Consider the following 21647-nt stretch of genomic DNA (forward strand, 5'->3'; position numbering starts at 1 on the left):
AAAAACAATCATAATAATAGTAATAATAACAGTCATAATAATTGTTATAACAATAATAATAATAATAATAATAATAATAATATTTTTTACGGAAAATACTTTCTAAAATAAAATATTAACAAATAGAACAAAAGAAAATTCAGTAAAACATTAAGAATATATACTAATTATTAGGCAGGAAGAGAGGTGGGAAGAGCTGTACGTCCAGACAAGAGTCAAGTGAAGCGTTTGATTTATGGTTAGATTCACTGTAATAGAGAGTTAATCAAACCACGTCTATATTGTATCCACTCCTACGTGCGAATGGACGAGCTAGTAATGCCTATTCTCTAAAAGCGATTACGGTAACTGTGGCAGCGTAAAAAGCGTAGAAAGAGGCGTTCTCTGCCTTGTGAAACTCCGGTCTTTGAACTACTGTCAGACTTTTCACTGAACACAATCTGCTCCGGAGAAAGGGTAGCGCGTCCACTACATCTGTCCCTCTACTACTGTCCAGCCGAACCATGCCAGCCCAAATCATCAGCGGCAAAGAGGTTTCCGCGTAAGTTTATGATGCCCTCGTTTGACCATAAGGTCCATTGGTAAAAAACCACGCGTTGATAATGTGTACCAGCTAACTAGCCGGCTAGCTGTAAAGTTTTGTAATACCTTATATTCTGTAATGGCTAGCTTAGTTTAAGATTGTGACTGTTTTATAGCCTACAGCGACTTCTTAAATAATGGTAGCAGCGTGAATGTTAGATAATGCATGGGATTATATTACGCACGTCTTGACCACGTGCATCAGGTGTTCATGTGCAACATTGTGTACTTTATTTAGACTACTTTGTTATTGAATTGAAATTACCGTTTTTTTGCATGCACAACACAATTAAGTACATGCTACTACAAGGCCTAGTCTTTATGAAAAATACCACCGATTAGTAGAATATGTTATGATCGCAATATTTCACACACTAGGGTGAAAAAAGTCACATGGATATAGAGCAAATCAAACTAAACTACAAACTACAAATGGCATTATTTGTAAACATTTAAATATTTATTCTAACTAAGTTGTTATAACCTGTACTGTCAGGATTCGATCATGTATTGTAAGACAAATGGCAAGCCTTGAACCAGTAAGCTTTGCCACACTGACTGGAAACCAACCACTGGAAATCACTTTCAGAAGTAGACTTTGCTGTTAAATAGTTGCAGGATCGATTGCTGTTATGTAAGCTGTTGCAAAAAGTGACAAATTCCATGCAATGAACCCTCACCCTCAATGGATTTATATTATGCTTAAATGGCTTTTTGAAGTGTGAACATGTATGCGATGTCTTTGGAACAGAAGATAATTGACCGTCTTGTTTCGGTTGTCAATTGTCAATATTAGTTTGAGACGTATGTTTGTCACAAGACATGCATTCTATCCAACCCTCATTTAGGGTTAGCCTACTGGTTAGTGGATAACTTAATGATAAATCTGAGGTCCATCCAGTCCAGACAAGTTCAGGTCATGTAGGTTCATGCTCGGTTGAATATAGTTTGTGGGCAAGATACTGTGATTGAACATTGTCATAAATCAAATCTGTAATTATTAACACTGTTTAGAGATGGATAACTTTATTTCTGAAAATAGCCATAGTTTTTTTCATTTTGTTTTTTTTCCAAGGCAATTCAGTTAATTTGGCCACTAAATTGGTCACTAAACTGTCGTTACAAAAGTCTGTCTGTCTAAAAGTAAAATGTATTTCTGATTTACTAGGACAAATACTAGGACAAAAACTAACCTGGGTCTCTAGACTTGAAGATATAGGCCTAACTCCTACTGCTGCCACTTATTAGTGTCATGCCCATGCAATTATTGGCATCATGTGAGGTATTCTGCTTAAATTTGGGGCCACGTGAGGCCTGATTGTAAGTTAACTCCTACACCCTATTGGATCTCCGCCAGTTTTGAATAAGCTCAATAAAGAACATGGTCTGTGTGGACAACCATATATGTTTATACCCATTTAGCCATTGTTGGAGCAATTCAAAATTGTAGTTCAATACTATCCAATTGTGTTTGCATTGGGGAGGACGGTACATTCCTTATCTGTCTGGTTGAGTGACAGCTCTGTTCTTTGATCACTCTTATTTGATCATTTGATTAATTGCTAAATGTTTACATAGCAATTGGTTGAAGCTTAACATTAAGTTAACCCATGTCTATCCTTTGTTATCTAATGAGATAACATGCTATCTTTTATTGTGTGAATCAAGATCAAAAGGGCAGTAATGTGACCGTAAATGTGTACAGTGTAACACCAGCTTCAAGTAGCTTGCAGCAGTAGAAATGATGCATGTGTTGCAGTATTGCACCGTCAGCAGCTCCACATCGTCGTTACATAATCTCATTGTTGTTAACTGAACCTCTCAAGGCCAACGGAATGGTGTTGCTGAAAAAAGTTAAACTTGCTGTGGTTTGCTGGCTGGTTTGCTGTCAGGCTACTGTAAGACGACAGATTCCTTAACTTGGTGATGGTGGTGTATGTTTTACTGCAGGAACCCACATTCTTCAAACGTGGTGTCATTTCGTTGGACCTCTGCTGCAAGATTAGCTGGACGGTGCAGAGTCTAGTTCTATTCCGTGTCTCGATCTGTGTGTTGTTGGAACTTAAATAAATAACACAATTGTTTTCTGTTGATATTCTCAGGCAGGTGCGGGCGCGCCTCAAGAAAGAAGTGGAACAGATGAAGGCTCAGGACCCCAACTTCAGCCCCGGTCTGGTCGTCTTACAGGTCAGTCAAAGGAGGAGAAACCAAGGTCATCAGTGTATCAGGAATGCTCCAAATCCTTTTGGAGCATTCAAAAAAGTTTGCAGTGTGTTTTTCATGGCTTACCTCCACTTCAAAGGCTGGCCTGTTTGTGTCCTCAATCCAAAGTCAGTCTTTTCTTGTTGCATGGCCGGTTAGGTGTCCTTGAATGCACCCTGGATGTGTCCACCTTGTGTGGCTGACATTAAGCTGTGTCCAGAAACATCTGTGTTGGTTTACTTCACAGGTGGGCGACAGAGACGATTCAAATCTCTACATCAGCATGAAGATCAAGGCAGCTGCAGAGGTATGTTCATAACACATGGACCTCATCAGATCGGATCCATAAAAAAATAAAATACTACTAATAAAAAAATATATATCTATATAATATTAATAAACATTTATCTTTTTTATTGTCTCCTCTATGGCTAGATTGGAATAAACGCCACACACATGAGACTCCCTAAGACCGTGACAGAGAGTGAGGTAAGCGGAGATGAGAGGACCAGTGGAAGCCGATGCCCACACACATTTCACATGGAGTAGTGTCTTCTTCTGTGTGAGGTGTGTAACTGTAACACGGCGCCTGTAGGTCCTCGACTGTATCCGAGAGGTGAATGAGAACTCCTCCATCCACGGCCTCATCGTCCAGCTGCCTCTGGACTCTATCAACAAGATGGACACAGAGAAGGTGACCAACGCCGTGGCCCCGGAGAAGGACGTAGACGGGTAAGCAGCAGCAGCAGCGGCGGCGGCTGACGTCAACAGCAGACATCTCAAGAACTGAAAGATTCATCCTTTGGTGGGGATGTAGATGACTACAGTGGTTTTTCTATTGAAGAATCGCTATTGTGGTAATTGATTGTGGTAATATGGAATATTGAATGGCTCCTTGTCCAAACCTTGCACACTTGACACTGGTGTCCCTCAAGGCTTTGTACTGGGGCCCCTTCTGTTCTCCTTATATACCAGATCTCTAGGCTCTGTAATTACATCACATGGTTTTTCATATCACTGCTATGCGGACGACACCCAGCTATTCCTCTCATTCCCCTCCTCTGACAAAGCCCTGATTGCAACGCGCATATCTGAATGTCTGGCAGACGTCAGCACTTGGACGACATCACCTGAGACTTAACCTCAACGAGACTGAGCTCCTCCTAATACTGGGGAAAGATTGCCCACACTTGGACTTACTGTCGAGAACATCACTGTATCTCCATCTCCAACTGCCAGAAACCTTGGTGTGGTACTAGACAACCAGTTATGTTGCACCGCCAACATCACCGCAGTGGCCCGACCCTGCAGATTTGCACTTTACAACATCCACAGGATACGGCCCTTCCTCACAAGGGAAGCAGCTCAGCTTCTAGTCCAAGCGCTGGTCATCTCCCGCCTGGACTACTGCAACTCGCTCCTAGCTGGACTCCCGGTCTCTGCTATTAAACCTTTGCAGTGTATCCAGAACGCGGCAGCGCGCCTCGTGTTCAACCTACCTAAATTCTCCCATGTGACTCCCCTCTTCCGCCACCTCCACTGGCTCCCTGTTGTAGCCCGCATCAGATTCAAGATGATGGAACTGCCCCTGCCTACCTCCAAGCCTTGGTCAAACCGCACACCGCAGCTCGATCCCTCCGCTCAACTACCTCAGCTGGACATCTGGTACCGCCATCACTAAGAGCAACCAAAGGTCGATCAGCTAAATCACAACTCTTCTCTATCTTGGGACCACAGTGGTGGAACGAGCTCCCTGCTGATGTCAGGACCGCAGAGTCGCTCACCAGCTTCCGCAAACGACTCAAAACCCACCTGTTCAGAGTTCACCTAGACTCTACATAGCCATTCAGTCCCTTATTTGTCTGTTGCACTATTGTTTGTTGTACGTCCTGGCACTTGATGAATGCACTTAATGCAGGTTGTATTCGTTCATTGTACTTAATTGTGTAGCATGTACTTAATTGTGTTGTGCATGCATGTTGTGTAGCATGTACTTAGTTGTGTAGCATCTGCACACTGCTGTATACAGGGAATGGGGTTAGCCTGGTGATTGTTAGTACTTGCACTTGGTTCTATGAACATCTTTACTGTACCAACTGCGATATATTGTTTCACTTCTTATGACAAATGTACTTATTGTAAGTTGCTTTGGATAAAAGCGTCTGCTAAATGTAAATGTAATATGCCCTTTTAGCCCAGTGAATAAAAAATTGACAATTTACAAACTATTCAAGTCAATTGCAAGTATATTCACTGCTCCACAGCACAAATGATCATCTACTATCAGTAGATGGTCCCAACTTATGTATATTTCTGTTTACGTAACTACATTTTTGTTTTAGGCCCCTTAAAGATAATGACAATGATACCTTTTTTAAAAGACCAATTTTCAAAACGTCTTAGTTATTCCTCATGAACACAGAGAATTTATTCTGTGTGTTTTGTGTTCTGTTCAGGCTGACGAGTATCAACGCCGGGAAGCTTGCTCGAGGAGACCTGGGTGACTGTTTCATGCCCTGCACCCCCAACGGCTGCATGGAGCTCATCAAACAGACAGGTAGCTGTCAAAGATTTTGCTGCCTTATGACGGTTTGGAGGAAACAATGTTGTCTGATCCAATGGCTTGTGTGCAGGCATATCCATCGCAGGCAAGAAGGCCGTTGTGATTGGCCGTAGCAAGATTGTAGGCGCGCCCATGCACGACCTACTGCTGTGGAGCCACGCGACTGTCACCGTCTGTCACTCAAAGACAGGCAATCTGTCAGAAGAGGTAAAATGGACGGCACTCATTAGTGGATTGGCCACGGACATTGGTCTCACTAAATTAGGTCTTTCATGTCGATCGTGCAGAAGATGATCTCTGTCTATAATAAAATACATGCTCCTTTCTTGATTCATTAAAACTATTCACAGACACATCACAACATATTTATCTTATTGATTGTTGTCCTTTTTGTGTGCAGGTGAGCAAAGCAGACATCTTGGTGGTGGGCATTGGAAAAGCAGAGATGGTGAAGGGAGATTGGATAAAGAAGGGGGCTGTGGTCATTGACTGTGGCATCAATCACGTTCCAGGTTTGTAACCCTTGAGACAGTCCGTGTTCCATAGACGAATATTGCCTCAGAAGTTTGTAGTAGAAAAATGCATATTATCTCTATCAAAAAACATCATCACATCCAGTTTGAAAAAACTATCCTTTTGATCCCAAAGCAAGTCCAATTGTTGATGCTTATGTTCCTCTGCCAGATGAGAGCAAGCCTAGTGGAAAGCGAGTGGTGGGGGACGTCCACTACACATCAGCCAAAGAACAGGCAGGCTTCATCACCCCAGTGCCTGGGGGCGTCGGACCGATGACGGTGGCTATGCTCATGGCGGTAAGACTTTGTTTACTATGGCCGTAGTCTTACTGGTGCTCTTTATGGTGGAATAATTACTAGGGATGGCACTTTAATTAAGATCCTTCCACCCACTTTTATGTATATTTTCGGTGCAAGACAGAACTTGCACCGAATAGCATGAAAAACCCCCCATTATTCATGTTGTGTGAGATTATAACATGGATGGTTTCCATCGTCATCGAGTAATTAGAATCAATCGAACACTCCATGCAAATTCACTTTTGTTCACTTTAAGAACCCAAGCGTATAGTCCAAAGTGCAATCTTATCAAGCCTTGTGCACAGCAGTATTAACATTGATTATAACAAACTAAATACATATATTATACAAATCAATAAACATTTCTTGATTATGAGTTTAGATTATTTTAACCTTTTCCTTGTTCAACACACAACATGGATATTTGTTCATAATCCACTGCTTTTGCCTCGGGGATAAAGGCAATTTAATGACGTTACGAAGACTTGGTGTGTGTAGAATACCGTGCTGGGTGCCAAGCGCTTCCTGGACAGCCATCAACCCGGCAAGTGGAACATCTCCTACACCGAGCTCAGCCTGCAGAAGCCCGTTCCCAGGTGGGTGTCTGGTTGTTCTCCTACCTTCTCAAGAACCCTGCTCTGACATCCTAAATATCAGCCCTCGAAACTTGAGTTAATCTTCCCCAGAAGAGCTTGCATTGGTCTTCTTTGACTGTCTGCTTAACCAATGCATGAATTACATCATGTCTATGCTCTTGCCCTACGACAGCGACATCGTGATTTCCCGCTCCTGCGTGCCGAAGCCCATCGACTGCATGGCCAGAGAGGTGGGACTGCTGTCGGACGAGGTGGAGCTCTATGGCAAGACCAAGGCCAAGGTCCAGCTGAGCATCATGAAGCGCCTGCAGGCACAGCCTGACGGGAAATACGTGGTGGTCACCGGGTAAGGCAACCGCCTAGGTCTCGTCTGTCTGTTGGCTTCTGTGGTTCACGATGCCTTGTCTACGTGGTGTTCTCCCCGCTGACTTCTGAACTCAGTTCCTCTCTTCCAAGGCGTGCGTTTGTCTTGTTTATCTGCTCATGTTGATGGAGCTTGAGATCCCCTCAGTGTTTACCTTCTACTAGCGCTAGTGTGACGAATCAAACACCATAAACCTGACTTAAACGTAACAAATTGTTTCTTTCACTATATATATATATATATATATATATATATATCATATAAAAAATTAATTATATGATATATATATATATATATATAATATAATACATTTTTTTATTAATACACAGGATCAGATGTTATAATCCCTTGTGCCAAAATCCAAGGAAAACACATATTCAGAAGCCCCTGCCCAAACCAACCTTATAAGCACGCTGGCCACTAAGCTACCAATTATACTTATTATTAATTATCCATGTTCATATATTGTTGAAGCCCTCACCGATCCTAAGAAAGTATTATTTTAATTATTCCTTTTCTCCCTCCAGCATCACCCCCACCCCCCTCGGGGAGGGAAAGAGCACCACCACCATTGGACTGGTCCAGGCTCTGGGCGCCCACCTGAAGCTCAACGTCTTCGCCTGTGTCCGCCAGCCCTCCCAGGGGCCCACCTTTGGCATTAAAGGTCAGCACACTCGACACGGTAGCCGCGCAGCCTTTCAGCGGAGCGGTCAAACGGACCCCCGGGCTGTTGAAGATTGATGCGTGTGATGGATCTGTGTTGACCGGGCGGCGTTGGTCTCTGTTGCTAGGTGGTGCCGCAGGTGGGGGCTACTCCCAGGTCATTCCCATGGAGGAGGTAATGCCAAGTCACATTGAAGCACTTTTTGTTAATGGTACAACATGTAGAATTTGAGGTTGATTTCAGACTTCATGCTAGCTCTAGTCTAAACGGCTCCTGCCCCTCCCTCTACCTACTCCAAACCCAACACACCAACCAATTACCTTTCTTTTTTTAAATAATCACATTGAATAGAAGTATAAAGGGTATAAGTCTGTACGTGCACACACTCGTTTAGCAGAGGCATCTTTCCTTAGGGCTCTGGTAGTCTGCATGATTCAGAAATGCCAGCAACACTTGTGTGATACATGTAGTGTATTTCAATGGCTGCACTGATGCTCGCAGTTCAACCTCCATCTCACCGGGGACATCCACGCCATCACCGCCGCCAACAACCTGGTGGCCGCAGCCATCGACGCCCGCATCTTCCATGAGAACACGCAGACGGACAAGGTGAGTGGGCCATCCCAACGTCCCCTCGCTGTGGCTCTCTCCCTCGTTGGCGTGCCCGGAACGTGTTCTTGTGTTAACATGTGTCGTCCTGGTCTCTTTGTCTCTCTGTCTTTGTGTTTCTTTGACCTCAGGCTCTGTACAACCGCCTGGTTCCAATCAGCGGAGGCCAGAGACAGTTCTCCCCCATCCAGATCAACAGATTAAAGGTAAACAGGGTATTGACTGAAGGGCAAATCTGACTGAAGGAAAAATCGCAATCACAAAACAAACAAAAAAAAGTGCAGAAAGCGCTTTATGAATGAACGACGATGCGTTTCTTTGTACGGTCGTAGAAACTGGGGATCGAGAAGACGGACCCCAACACCCTGACGGATGAGGAGGTCACTCGCTTCGCCCGCCTGGACATGAACCCGGAGGCTGTGACCTGGCAGAGAGGTGTGAACGCAAGGACAGCTGTTCCTCTGCGTCATGGATTTATAATGTGTAGCGCGCCTTTTGTGTATCCCCTTGTGAATCTGTGTGTGTTCTTGCAGTTCTGGACACCAACGACCGGTTCCTGAGGAAGATCACGATAGGCCAGTCGCCCACTGAGAAGGGATTCACCAGAGAGGTAGTGAGAGGGAGAGCTCATGTCTTGTTTGCGAGTCACTCAAAATTTCCTGGAGCTATTTTTCTCCGTAATTGAAGAATGAATGAATGAATGAATGAATGAATGAATCAATCAATCAATCAAATCATAATAGTGATTGTATTCAAGTTGATCAATATTGCCCTCCTTATTCACATAAGTGCTCAATACACAGACTAGAAACTAAAACTAGTTAATTTCTTAGGAAAAATCTGGTGTTTTCCCAAAAATGTATTTTAAAAAAGCCCTAATTCCCATTATGAATTAAATGTCCAATATCGTTGACTTTCAACATATTTTTTCCGACCATGCATCACAGCTCTCAAGAGTCTCTGTATCCTAGTACATGTCTCTTTGTTCTTGTCTTCTCCTCCACCGTCCACCAGGCCCAGTTTGACATCACCGTGGCCAGTGAGATAATGGCGGTGCTGGCCCTAACCAGCAGCCTGGCAGACATGCGCCAGCGCCTGGCCAACATGGTGGTGGCCACCAGCAAAAGCGGGCAGCCAATCACCACCGAGGACCTGGTCAGTTCCCATCAGCCCCCTGTCCTCTCTCTCCTCTTGTCCATTCAGTCCCCACAACCTTATCCGCTGTCACCATAGCAAGACAGTTGGAGGTTGTATTTTCTGCTGCTAATCTGTAAGCTCTGGGAAATATAAGTAGTTACTGTCATAATGAGGATTTGATTTCTATATTATGCACCAGTGGATGCTTCTCCAGTGAGGAGAGGGAGGAAGATCCTCCTTAACATTATTGAGAATAAAAAGTGTAGATTGCCCAGACTACTGTAATGAATTAATGCCCTTAAATATGACTACTTTAATGCCTTTGTATATGTAATGTTCGTTTCCCTGGGTAAAGGGACATTAGCACCCCTATCACCTATTGAATATTACTTCAGGGAGGACATTCCTCCCTCAGCCTCCATTGACTCCCATTAATTTCTCGGGCACTACTGGCGGCCGGTGAATAACGGGTTCAATGGGAGAGTGGAGGAAAGTCCTCCTCTGAGTGGGTGGGATTAGCTAAGGGATCTGAATCGTTTCAACGTCTATTCACGAATAGCCTGGAGCCCTGGCTGCGCTATGAACCAATAAGAAGAAGTCCTGGCTGCGCTATGAACCAATAAGCAGGAGCCCTGGCTGCGCTATGAACCAATAAGCAGGAGCCCTGGCTGTGAAGCAGCCCGGAGGGAGGGTTTATCCCCTCAAGTCTCTAGGCTACGAGAACCAACAAACCCGCTCGTATGCCTCGTTTCCACCGAGCGGTGCACTACTCTTCGTTGCGGTACAGTGCGGCTCTGTTCGCTTATACTGGCGTTTCCACCGAGCGGTGCGGTGCAGTTCGGTGTGGTGCAGTTCGGTGTGGTGCGGTTCGCTTTGCTTTTATTGGCATTTCCACCGCCAAAAGTCAGCCGAAATAAACGTGCTGAGGCTACCTATTTTTCGATACTCCACCGTTTGGTTACCAAGCTGCCTGAAAGGGTGGCGAAAACGTGGAGCTACACATGCCGTTATTCTGGAATCACTTTAAAAATATCCCGTTTGGTATGACCAGGTTACAGATATCTTTGCAATACAAACAGCGAGGAGGATTGACTTGATCTATAAATGAAGTCCCTTAATCTTAATTGGCTTAACACCATGACCAACGTTCTGAAACATCCATTAACATCCACATTTGCCTCAAACAATGTTAGGCTTACAGCCCATGTCAATAGTTGTGAAATTATGTTCTTGTTCTTTTAATTGTTTGTTACTCTGACCGTTCTGTTTAATATTGTGGAAAGGATGTTAGTGAATGATTCAGAGCATGATGCATTTTAAATGGCATCACTTTTGGTCTTGTGTCTTCATTTTTCTTAAAACAATTGTAGCTGAAAATAAACATAGCCAAATTACAACCAATAGCTTCAGTCATTGAGGGCAAAAATAGGCCCAATGATAGGCCCAGATTTTCTTATTTAGTTTTACAAATCAAGAGTAGGCCTGATTTGACTAATTGGCTTTGCATCCTTTCCTTCTGCCCTTGTAGTCCAAGACATGCTGCCCACCAGCTTTCAAAGTACAATGCTGCTACTGGTGGATTTGTATAAATTTTATTCACATAATTATCTCTCCCTGCTATTTTGTAGTTCACCAAAACACCCTGAAACAACTTGAGTCTCACATACTTATGCCACCATACGCCCTAACAGTGCAAGCAGGCCAATGGCAACCAAGCGCGTGGTCCTTCCTCCCTCACTTTAAAAACCACCAGCCGCCACTGTTATGCACATACAAACAATCCAATTGTAAGGGTTTCAGCCGCTTTACTATTGGTTCAGCTTCTGTTATCAATAATCCACAGTAATGATCACGTTGCTTGATGTTATCATACCGGTAGTATTAATTTTAAAGCCGCTATGTGGTTTCATGTGGTTTTCAGTGGTTTCAAGTTTTGAAACGTGTGTCACGTTTTCAGCAGCAACTCGATCCATGTCCTCTCCTCCACAGGGTGTGAGCGGTGCCCTGGCCGTTCTAATGAGAGATGCCATCAAGCCCAACCTCATGCAGACACTGGAGGTGGGTTTCCCCCCGCCACCGCACAGAACCAACATGAACCAACCCATCTATGGAGAGGTCCATAGATGTGGAGACGTGTCTAGGACACAGTCATATGTGCAATTACTTAACACTGTGCAGCACGTGTGTCTAAAGACGGCCATGAACCCCTGGTGAGCCCAGGATGGTCGGTTGGCCTTGCCAGTTGCATCATGTAAACATTGCCCCAGGCTTAGGGGTTCAGTCGCTCGTGTCACAGAGTCCTCTCTCGTCCACAGGGGACTCCTGTCTTCGTCCACGCCGGCCCCTTTGCCAACATCGCCCACGGCAACTCCTCCATCCTGGCTGACAAGATAGCGCTGAAGCTAGTCGGGCCTGAGGGATTCGTAGGTGAGTCAAGCTCACAAAATGCATTGTTTTGGTTTTATGCATCTGATGCGTTCATTCAAGTGATGCCTACATGACTGTTATATAATATATAGATATATATATAATGCTATATTTACTTGTTATATTACTTGGTTCACTAAAATAGGATTTTGTTTTTTGGTTGAGCCATTCTGCATTAGCAAGGGTGGCCATGACGCAAAATAAAACGGTCGCATTGTGGCACCCATTGTGCCCAACCCGTACCCAGACCACTGTGCTTCTAAAAGGAAGGCCTTGGTTCAAAAACATACCATGTCACTAGTGGAACAAAGGGGTTTGACTCTCGGCACATAATTGTTCTAAAGCTAACTGCTATGTTCATGACGATCTAGTCTATTTCCGCTGTGTATGGGCTATCCACAGCTACTGTCAAATTATTTACCCATACACAATTGATGGATGCGATGGGCCTTCCTTTTTGGAGCCGTTTAACTAGCACTGAGGCTACTTGACGAGCAGCTGGCAGCCGTGGTAATCCTCCTGAATCCCTTCAGCTTTATTAAATAGACTTTGAATAGAATTTGAATAAACCCACATATATAGCATGTAAGATACATATTTCGTGGCTTACGAGTCATCAGATGAATTGGACAGAAGCTCTAAATAAGTCAACAAAACTGGAACATAATGCGTAGTTCATTATGATATGTACACCATGTGTATAATATGATATGTACATTGATTTTATGTGAAATCCTCATTGACTATCATCTCACTCTCCACTGTCTACACTCAGTTGCGCCCCCAGTGTTGGCTTCACATACTCAGCCGAGTGGTTCTTTGGTTCTTCTTTTGGCAGCAAACACGAGTAACAATCTTATTTCAGTTTCATCAACAGCCAATCTAGTTTCTCCATTAACGTCATCCCTCATTTAAATTTTTAAAAATATTTTTAACATGTCTTCACGTTCAGCACTCCAGTGTTTTATGACCGCTGCACTTGCTCTCCATGGCACCTTGTCAAGGCCTTGAGCTAAACCATCACAAGGAACACTGGCACTGCTAGTTGGCAGCAGAAACAAAGACGTCAAAGGATCTGGCACAGTGCGGCAGTGGAATAATGCCATTTGGCAATTCAAAACCCATTGAGGTTTTGAATCGCCAAAAGGCCTGACCGTAGATCCATAGAACAGCACTAGATCAACCCCCCCCACCACCACCACCATCTCTGGCGATAACGGCCTGCAGGACTTCCACTGTGCTTTGTATCGTGTATACGAATTACGAACCGCTCCTTACCTGGAGCTCATGACGCTCCACGACTCATGCATCGTTCCCCGCTCCACAGTGACGGAGGCCGGGTTCGGTGCCGACATCGGCATGGAGAAGTTTTTCAACATCAAGTGCCGGTACTCGGGTCTGCGGCCCCACGTGGTCGTGCTGGTCGCCACCGTCCGGGCGCTGAAGATGCACGGCGGGGGTCCTAAGGTCAGTCCCCCTGGGGCTCCCTCTGTGGCGCCGTTCAGGGCGCTGTTGTGTTAGATGTACTGTAAAGGGTGCTGCCGTCAAATGTCAGACTATTAGCAGCTATTTTTGTAGTACTGTTAAACAGTAGTTAAGGGCCTCATATTTGATCATTCTTCTTTAGTTTCTTTATTTAGAAAACAGATGACAGAAGATACATTTTACTTTATGCCTACATTTACTGTAGGCATAAAAATGAAACAAACTGCATGGGAAATTGCATACATGCCAAGGCTTTGTTCAAAATAATGTTCAAGCTAACTGTGTTCTGCTCAGTGTCTCCTAATCTCCCTCTATGAATGCAGATGCCCTGGTGTGACTGTAATTACGTTCCCTGCTGGTTTCAGTGGTCCCTAAGGAAAATAAAACTGATTTATATTCCATCACACCTCCTGCCACAAGTGCATCTCACAGGAGAATTTAGAGGAGGGGGAATGAGTGTTGAACACAAAGAACTGGATATAATTGTATGATGCATTTATTGATGCAATCATTTGCAGCATTAGTATTGCAACCACGGAAATGTCAATTTGATTATAGCCCTGCTACCGCTTGAATGTGAAAAGCCTATACGAATGCTTTACCTGTGATTCATTTGTCTTAAAAAGTATTTATCTTGATCCCTAGTTACTGTTTGTCTTTACATGCATTACCTACACCAGCGTGAATCTGGTTTCTCCAAATGCACAATCAGCCATTAGAACGTAATTGAAACTATTTTCTACTAATCACACAACCTCAATATTAATCAAATACATATTGTCTTGCTTTGTACTATAATCTGGTAAGCTGTGTCCATGTAACATATATATATTTTTTCAATTAAAGAAATTTCCTTCTATTTACCCAGGTCACTGCTGGCATGCCTTTGCCCAAGGAATACGTGGAAGAGGTAAATTGTGTGTGTGTGTGTGTGTGTGTGTGTGTGTGTGTGTGTGTGTGTGTGTGTGTGTGTGTGTGTGTGTGTGTGTGTGTGTGTGTGTGTGTGTGTGTGTGTGTGTGTGTGTGTGTGTGTGTGTGTGTGTGTCAAAGGGGACCAAATAAAACATTGAATATATATGTTGATGATTACCACATTCACTCACTTTGAAGGACTTTGTTATGTTTTCACATGCGAGTGGAGCATGTCATTCTGTTATTCGTGTGTGTGTAGAACCTGGAGCTGCTGGAGACGGGTTGTGGTAACATGAAGAAGCAGATTGAGAACGCCAGACTCTTTGGGGTTCCCGTGGTGGTCGCCGTCAACGCCTTCAAGTAAGCTCCCACTGGCCATTGCTCTCCTATCAAGCCAAAGAGAACCACAGACTAGAACACATGACCCACCGCTCTGACCCCGCCCTGCAGGACCGACACCCAGGCGGAGCTGGAGCTGATCTGCAGCGTGGCCAAGGCGGCGGGCGCCTTCGATGCCGTCCGCTGCTCCCACTGGGCGGAGGGCGGGGCCGGGGCCGTGGCCCTTGGGCAGGCCGTCCAGAGGGCCTCGGAGGCTCCCAGTGACTTCAAGTTCCTATACGATGTCGAGGTACGGCCCTGGTGCGCTTTAGCGGGGAGCACAATTCATGAACAGGAATGGGAATTACTAAATGCATTGATAGGTAGATAATACCTTTGTTGCAGCACAGCAGAAGACACAGGATATAATACAAAACCATAAAATAAAAATACTAAGTAGTGCTAAGGAAAACAAAAATGGATGCTAAGAATGCTAAAGAGATTCCTCTCATTTTATGTTTTAATGGAGTTCAGGGGCAGGAAATTGTAGGGCATATAATGTGCAATATACCTAAGAAATTCTTCCCTTTGCATTATTTGGAGTCTAGATGTGTGAAGTTGTTATAGAAAGCTGAAGAAAAAAATCATGGCCTCAACTGCACTTCTTGGTTTACATTCTGTCTTGGAAAAACATTTCCTTCATTCCTCGTCTTTGTTAGCTCCCCATCACCGACAAGATCCGAATCATCGCCCAGAAGATCTACGGCGCGGACGACATCGAGCTCCTGCCTGAGGCCCAACGCAAGGTGGAGCTCTACACCAAGCAGGCAAGTCCTCCCCTCCCCTCATACCGGTGGAACGAGGAGAATGCTGGGAGGCCAGCATTCAACTGCCTCCTCGCTGAGGAGGCAGTTGAGTGTGGAGGCAACTGCCTCCACGCAACACCGCCCGTGTGCTGATCCCTACAGTTTGCCTGATGTTGTCAAATGCCCTGCCTTCACCTCACCTGACTGAACTCACCCATTTTGTTTTTTCAGGGCTTTGGCAACCTGCCAATCTGCATGGCAAAGACTCACCTGTCCCTGTCTCACGACGCGGACAAGAAGGGCGTGCCCACGGGCTTTGTGGTTCCAGTGCGAGACATCAAGGCTAGCGTGGGCGCCGGCTTCCTCTTCCCATTGGTCGGAACGGTACGAACGGCCCACACCCCCTTTTCTGTCTTGTGGTTCCCCACAGGCTTTACAAAATAATGTTTTTAAACGGTTTGTTGTTAGGGTGCCAACTAATTGAAGGGTTGTTAAGGATGGGCTGTTGGCAATACCAAACATTGTTCCTTTTGTTACTGGTCCTTTCACCCTAGATGCCCACGATCCCAGGCTTGCCTACCAGGCCGTGCTTCTACGACATCGATCTGGACCCTGAGACAGAGCAGGTGAACGGGCTCTTCTGAGTTGGACCCCTGCGACTGGTCTACTGATGCAAAGCACAGTGTACGACAGCCATCGTTTGAATTACTGCTGCTGAAGATGGACGTCATGACATTTCAGTGTGACGGTTATCAGGATCTGTTTATGCTTTTCTTTTCCTCTCTCGTCTCCCTCGTTCCGGATGTGCCCCTGTCTCCCCTGCTGAGCCCTAATAAAATGTGATGGGTCGTCAGTGAAAGTGCTGTGATGTTTTTCTCAGTCAGGTTCAGCCTCTCTTAATATGGCATCCGAAATGAATGATTTAGTTCCACTGCAAAGTCATGCAGTGTAGGCTTAATGAAACCACTTAATCAGGCAGAACTGGTTGTCACCTTGACAAAGAGGCGAGTAGAAAGTCAATAGTGCCCTGTTTACATTCCTTTTTTATCTTTAAATGGCTTTTGCTGCACCCAATGGCTCAGTTTCAAAAGCCCTCATTTTGTGCATTTCAAAGCTTAGCTCGGGTTTCCCGCCCTGATTGGTCAGCTGAGCGATCATTTCATGTTTACTGCAAATCATTAAGACGGTCAAGTATATGATTACGCAGAAGTGGCAATGACAGTGACCCTTTCATTAGGTGCTGTGGTCATTATATTGCACTCTTTGTCTTCGTTTACTCTTCTGACTAATTTTGTTATTTGAAATGCTGAAAAAAATAATGAATTAAAGCCTTAAATTGTAAGAAATGCTATATTCTCATTTTGTTTTCTTCCCACAATGACATTAATTTCTCAACAATGACCAAAACACCTTTACTAACAACACAATGACTTAAATTTTTCAATGCTCATGTGCTTCCATAATGGAGGTGGGCATTGCGTTTTAATGTTGCAATGTACAAGCCCTATACACACTGGAATAACTATAAATGGATGGAACGATCGCAAAGTATAAAAAACAATACTAATCATCATACGTCAATCATTCCGTCACCATGGCAACCCATGTGCAATGATGCCACTGTCTGCAGCCCCACAGTGCCACCACAGTGCTCCGTTGATCATTCAGAGGCAAGTACCAGACAAGAAGACGGAAGATAACCACCACAGGTAAGAATCCCCCCCGAAAAAGTATCCTATTTCCTTTTAAATATGCATATTGTATTAATTCATAATGCATAACTTGCATGTTATAAAAACAACTGTTAAATTACCATATGTCCATTGTAAGGAACACTTTTTTGCTAATTATGTTTATTTTTCTTTCTTTTTCCTGTTCTAATATTTACAAAGCCAATGGATGAGCCATTGACGCAACTGTGTAGCAGCTATGATTCTCACACATATTTTACCAATTTCTTAGGACTGGTATGCATTTTTACAGTTACAACCATTAGGAGCACACACATTTTACACTCAATTTCTGTATTTGATCATTGAAAAATATAATCATCTTTTACTAATCTGATCTTTTCCAGTTCATTGATCTATTGAGGAGCGGGGATAATCCTAAATGAGCATGTCAGTCACCATGGATACAGCTGGACGCGGTGCGCTTATAAAGGGGCTCAGACGCAATCGGGAAGCTTCAGAACCAACAAATGACCCTGGGAAAGCCAATAATAGGGAAAGAAGAAATACACCGGGACGTCAATTACAGAAGAACAGTACTGGATTATTAATGGACTCCCTGAAGCCTCACAATCCCACTGAACTCTATGGAGAAGTCCTGGGTGAGTCGTGTGAGTCCTCGAGTGAGTCGTGTCTTGCAGGAAACCGACCACCCTCTAAAGATCAAGGCAACACCACAGCTGTGCGACCTCATCATCAGCCTGGACAAGGGCCAGCTGCGTGGAGTGGCTTTTTTTTGCATTTCATTGTTTGCCTCACGTGTACCAGTGGGTCTGAATACAGAGGCGGGGACGAGGATGAATGTTGTGCAGACACATTGCTCAACAGACTACCCTCAAGCTCAGTGGCGGAGCTTACCGCTGAGTCACGGGATGTCGACAGCGCCTGTAGGATTCAGCCAGCTGACCTCAGCCCTGTAACGTGTCGGTCTGCAGGGGTGGAGGCTAAACCCATCCAAACCAAGACGGTCCTTAGGAGACTTTTCCCCCTGAAAAACTGTTCAAGAGAAGCAAAACTTCGTCCAGGGCCACATACCAATTCTGTTCAATTCTCCTTGAGGAAACGGATGTTCTGCAAGCAAAAGCAAAGACCCAAAAAGCCTTCACCATTTCTCCAGGAGAGGATCGGAGGAAGCCAGGAGTACATTGAGGAGGAGAATATAGTCCTGGCCAATGAACACATAGCTGGCGTTGCTATGAACATGATGAACCCAGCTCTGTACCTTCATGATGCAATCACGCATCCTTGCCCTGAGATGTTAACCATCAGTGTAGATTTGAGTGCTTTTGCATTGTGTTGAAAAATCACAATGATGTATTTAAGCTTTGTTCTCTTCAGGTTGTTTAATCTAACCACTCCATTGGTTGAGTAGTGTTATCTAGTTCACCTTTGTTGCCAAACTTTTGGCCTGGGGGGAACCAATCACAAGGAAGAAGTGATAGATAGATAGAGATCAGCTCCCTTTTGTCCACATTTCCCTCACATGATCTAAGGACAGTTCCATTTCGGGGAGGGGGTGAAACGGTGTTAAAAGGCTGTGTTTATGAGTTCACTCACTGAAAATTTGACAAAATATTACTCTGGTTAACCGTACGCAGCCGGAGACTAAGTCCCTGCCCCTCTGGGGAATAGATTCCATTTTTTCAGTACTGTATCCTGAGGGTAAAATAATCCAGACAGGTGAGACCACAATGCTTTTGTAAATAAGAAAAATCGAAGTAGTGAAATTTGTCTAATTTGGGGACTTACTGAGCATACATGAAGTAGATATTTTCTACAACTATTTTGTGCTTTATTGCATTTAGGAGTCTCATCTGTCCTAGACGCACCAGCTCTTGAAGGAATTGCCAGAACAGAATAGAATATAGAATATATATACAATATAGAATATATCAAGGACAACGTGGTGCCTGGCAGACATTTTAAACATCTGCAGATCAAGGATTACCAAAGGCACTTGCAGGAGGCGCCAGTGGACAGCAAAAGGATTTGGATAAGCCAACATTTCCTGAAAGACCACGGCCTATCACTGCACAGAAATGGATAGGCGATCATTTAAAGATGACCAGAGTCTGGAAGTCCTGCAGGACCAACAGAGTTTCAGCAATGCGTGTACGAGTGACTCCAACAGAATTAAGCTGGATGCGCAGAGATTTCCAGAAATCCACTGGAAACTAGCAACGCAGGGGACTTTGAAGACAATGCTATGAAAGGTCATGACCAACAACAAGAAAGTCTGCTGATGCAAATGGCATACTCAGTGGTATGGGCTGCAATGGAAGCAGCCCAGGGCCAGCTAACAGAAGAGCGAATGACTGAATAAGTAGTGTATATGCTGAATTTTATATTTGTGGACAATTATTATATAATTATAATGTGTGTTAAGTGTATTGACACAGATTCCCTTTAGACTTTTTGATTATGATTACTAGTCACGTGTATAACATTAAATTGTCGATTTTAAAACAATGTGAAGTTTTTCAGAAAACCTTAGTTTTGCATTATCTGATTATGAGTTTTAATAAAAGCTCTCGACCATGTGTTTCCTGTATCTTATAGCATGACGAATAAAGAAAACCAATGTCAACAGAGTCAATATCTTTTGACACCCTCAACATGGGTGTCAAAACCAACAACGGTCTGAGCACATGCCTCAGACCGTTAGACCAGTGGGGTATAGCCTACTACGAACCTCGCTGAACATACCCAGGCTTTCTTGGGAAAACCTGGATCGACAGAGACGCAACTCGCGATCAGAATTAAATGGTAGGCCTACTACGACACTCACTTGGGATTCGTTTAGTCGAGCCAGGTTTTCCGCTTTAGGTTCAACGCGCGTTCACGTGAAAGGGGCGTTTATCGCGTCATTTTACTCACCTTTACAAAATGGATAGAGCAAGAGCAGTCTATTTCACTCAAGAGGATAGTCATAATTAACTCATATGAGGAGTTCAAAATTTAAAAAAACAGCTAGGGGCAACACAATTGCACATATATGTCTAGGGAGGCGTGCTGGCAAAAAGCCAATAGCCGATCGTGTAAATTCGTAAAAGTGAAAGGATTCTGCATATAGTCTATAAAATAACTATGCCAAATGATGAATTGTTCGCCATTGATCCCAATATAGTGATGATGATTTCAAAATGCATAAGCAACGTCCAACCTGCCTTGTTCTATAATTTATGGAATTAACTTTAATTACACCCTATATAAGAAATGTATCGCATATGTTTTCAAACGCTGTGAGTGGCGGTGGCGTAGTGGACTTTATAAAACCCGAACGCCAGCGACCGGGGTTAAAATCCGCCGGTCCGTCATGCCTTTTACCCTGTGGTGCCAGCACGGCCTTGAGAACATGGGTTCAAGTTCGAAATAAGCACAAATAACACAAATAACCTTTAATGAATAAGTATTCCATATAACATGATTTGGGACTTTTTAAGCTTCACACAAATGCGCATCACTTGGGAGATAAACCCCGCACGCAGAAATTCAAGACTGAAACGCTACCTCCACTCAACCACTCTCTCACGGAGACACACTGCGCAACAGTAAGCACTGTCTACATAAGGATCAACGAGGGCGATAAAATAGCGAATACCCTCTGATGAGAACCTGTATCTCTCAAAAATAATAATTCTCAGGCAATGCCAAGGGATCGTAGGCCTATCTGTCCCGAAAGACCTTCTGTCTCCGGAGAGACCCCTGTACGATGTGGGCTCCGAGGTCCACGGGAAAACCCACAAATGGTGACGACTAACCTGCTGTCAACCTGCTTGCTTGACTGACATCATAAGTCACCATGGTGATACAGCGACGCTAAAAGAGAGCGACTTTCGTGTCCCAGCTAACCCAGGCTTTGAGCGCAACATACCTCGTTAACCCACTAATCGAGGTTCGTAGTATACCCCACTGGTCACACAATTGGTAAATAACAATAATATCACGTTGTAGAAGAATTGAAGACATGACAGTTGATTTGGGTCAAATCGTTTTATTGATTACTATGAAGCAATGGAATACACTTGGAGATACCCTTATTTCCTACAAGAGGTCTAGACATCTCCGCGGTTGCAACCTCCACGTCCACGCCCTCCACCACGCTCTCCACACCCCGGGCCTCCTCCCCTTCCATGTCGTTCACCACCTTCACCTGGCTTTCCATGGCACTAAAAGGAAAACATTAAAGAATATATACATATATATATATATATATATAGCCTATATATATATATATGCCTCTTTGCTCCTTTTTTTCTTCTTACAGGAAGAGAAGGTAAGATAATAATATACTTTATAATATATATATAATTATAAATATATATAATTATATATATTATTATAAAGTATATTATTATCTTACCTTCTCTTCCTGTAAGAAAAAAAAGGAGCAAAGAGGCAATAGGGTAGTAAGTTGGTTAGCCATTGAGACTAAGA

General features: G+C 43.9%; 1 protein-coding gene across 1 annotated transcript; it reads left to right on the top strand.

Annotated features, from left to right (window-relative positions):
* The first annotated feature begins 401 nt into the window (after positions 1 to 401).
* On the top strand, positions 402 to 16823 carry mthfd1b (methylenetetrahydrofolate dehydrogenase (NADP+ dependent) 1b). Its single transcript, XM_084482260.1, has 27 exons — positions 402 to 541; positions 2685 to 2769; positions 3032 to 3091; positions 3220 to 3273; positions 3380 to 3516; positions 5241 to 5341; positions 5418 to 5554; positions 5748 to 5859; positions 6032 to 6159; positions 6661 to 6758; positions 6931 to 7104; positions 7650 to 7786; positions 7914 to 7960; positions 8288 to 8395; positions 8527 to 8601; positions 8728 to 8830; positions 8929 to 9005; positions 9410 to 9550; positions 11522 to 11590; positions 11848 to 11959; positions 13287 to 13426; positions 14313 to 14354; positions 14616 to 14716; positions 14807 to 14984; positions 15394 to 15501; positions 15712 to 15864; positions 16035 to 16823. Exons 1-27 carry the CDS (start codon positions 504 to 506, stop codon positions 16122 to 16124), a joined length of 2805 nt encoding a protein of 934 aa, XP_084338386.1. The 5' UTR covers positions 402 to 503; the 3' UTR covers positions 16125 to 16823.
* The last annotated feature ends 4824 nt before the right edge of the window (positions 16824 to 21647 follow it).

Source organism: Micromesistius poutassou, assembly GCF_964030765.1.
Source record: "Micromesistius poutassou genome assembly, chromosome: 17".
Lineage (NCBI taxonomy): Eukaryota > Metazoa > Chordata > Actinopteri > Gadiformes > Gadidae > Micromesistius > Micromesistius poutassou.

What these genes read in the sequence shown, in the direction of transcription:
- mthfd1b (XM_084482260.1), top strand. Translation starts at nt 504, where the DNA reads ATGCCAGCCCAAATCATCAGCGGCAAAGAGGTTTCCGC. An exon ending in GCCCACCTTTGGCATTAAAG is followed by an intron (nt 7,787 to 7,913) that starts GTCAGCACACTC and finishes CTCTGTTGCTAG; the next exon opens with GTGGTGCCGCAGGTGGGGGC. An exon ending in GTCGCCGTCAACGCCTTCAA is followed by an intron (nt 14,717 to 14,806) that starts GTAAGCTCCCAC and finishes CCCGCCCTGCAG; the next exon opens with GACCGACACCCAGGCGGAGC.